The sequence below is a fragment of the Amphimedon queenslandica genome, unplaced genomic scaffold, assembly GCF_000090795.2.
Source record: "Amphimedon queenslandica unplaced genomic scaffold, v1.1 AMPQUscaffold_8116_Cont19937, whole genome shotgun sequence".
Classification (NCBI taxonomy): Eukaryota; Metazoa; Porifera; class Demospongiae; order Haplosclerida; family Niphatidae; genus Amphimedon; species Amphimedon queenslandica.
Window position 1 is genome coordinate 1 of NW_003551604.1, and position 1,730 is coordinate 1,730.

Here is a 1,730-nt window from a genome sequence, read left to right on the forward strand (position 1 = left end):
TCCATCCCATGTGATAGTAAAGTATACCTTACTGTGTGGGTACTACTAACTAACACAGAACCAGGACAAGGGGAACAAATAAGTTTATCAATACAATAAGTGTAACTAGCCAGTGTAGTATTACCAATCCTCATACTAATGCCATAATAACCATGTCCAATTTTAGTACAGATCAGTTTGTATTCCTGAGGATACACTGTCATATCAGAAGAAAGACCAGTAACAGTAAATGAGAGTATCTGTGCAAATCCTATGCAATAAAAATTATCAAGTAAGTTGACTCTATTTTGTCTTAGCTCTTACTGAATATATTAGCAAAGATGATGTTGGTGTTAGGATCTGAACAATTTGTTGGTAGACAGCACTTGTACCAACCATCACCAGGTGGCTGAAGATATACTTGGAAAGTAGCAGGTATGTGAACACTAAGACTAGCTCCTGATAACCCAACATTACAATTAAGATTTGAATTGCTCCCAGGACAAGGAACTGTTCCATTAGGACCAATCCATTGCCCATCATCCATAGTAGCACCAGGTAATCCACACTCTATAGGAGTTGGTTTGATGTTATTATCCCAAAAATATGACCCATTGGAGTAACAGTTTCCATCATACTTCAGATAAATGCCTATTCAACCTATTGAGGTGTTTTACTCATATTCAGTGTCTTACCTGAGGGAGGTGGACATTGACTAATAGCTTTATTCACACTTAACAAAAAGACAGTAGACAATAATAGCAATGAAACCATGTTCAGAGATAAACTGCTGAGTATACGTGTGGTCACTGTGGTACATTATGTTATTTTGTTTATTGTTTTCACTCGTAGAGTTATGATGAGCAAACTTTGACTATGATAATACTAATTTAGAAATTACATAAAATATGCTAACACAACATCCAAATTGTGTGAAACAACTCCAAAATTAACTATATAGCTAATGCTTAATATAATATTAAGCAGATGTGAGGAAGAGTTCAGTGTACACAAACTATGTATTCTCTATTTCAGGCAAACTAACAGATAGTATTACGCTGTTGTAGAAAATTCATTCTGGTAATGGATAATTCATAAATATCTTCAGGTGATGTTTGACATTCAAAATATATTCCTTCATTTTAATTTCATATTGGTTCACAAGCCGGCCTGCAGTTATCATCAGAATAAACTATCTTTTTTTGCTTGCTAATAGTATTTGGATGTTTCCTTCTAAAAAAATAAAATGTACTGGTAAACTGTACCTTATAAAGCCAATGTTATGAATAAGAACACTGACAGTTTGTAGAATGCACAATACACCAATTAACAGAGCAATAGCAATGTTGGAAGCAAATTGATGCATGATTGTGGCAGTTTTAGGGTCCATTAACAATAATAGCCCATTTTCCCTATGGACAATGCATGGATAATGAACCAACTGGACCAGCTAGGTACCTTCAAATAGAATCGACAACAGCTACACTGATGTTATACTCATCAAATACTAGATCATTCAACATGATAATATCTCTCAGTAGGTAATGGTGGTATTATATGTGATACTGCCGTTATTGATAATAATGCCCTGTACAGCATGTATTTAGGCTATTAGCTACTTTGAGAACAATTCCAAGTGAGATTAATAATTGGTAGTAATAAAAGCAAAAAAACCAGGATGAGGTCCATCATTATGGGTATGTACAGTTGTACACCATGTGTGAATTATAATAATTATGACTTAAAACTTA

General features: G+C 34.3%; 1 protein-coding gene across 1 annotated transcript; it reads right to left on the bottom strand.

Annotated features, from left to right (window-relative positions):
- Positions 1-27: 27 nt before the first annotated feature.
- On the bottom strand, positions 28-753 carry LOC109591462 (uncharacterized; the record flags this gene model as incomplete). The annotated part of the gene is made up of 3 exons (XM_020007191.1): positions 675-753; positions 304-630; positions 28-250 (listed from the first exon to the last, which is right to left on the bottom strand). Coding segments are annotated over exons 1-3 (629 nt in total), but the record flags the coding sequence as incomplete, so codon positions are not given.
- Positions 754-1,730: the final 977 nt, after the last annotated feature.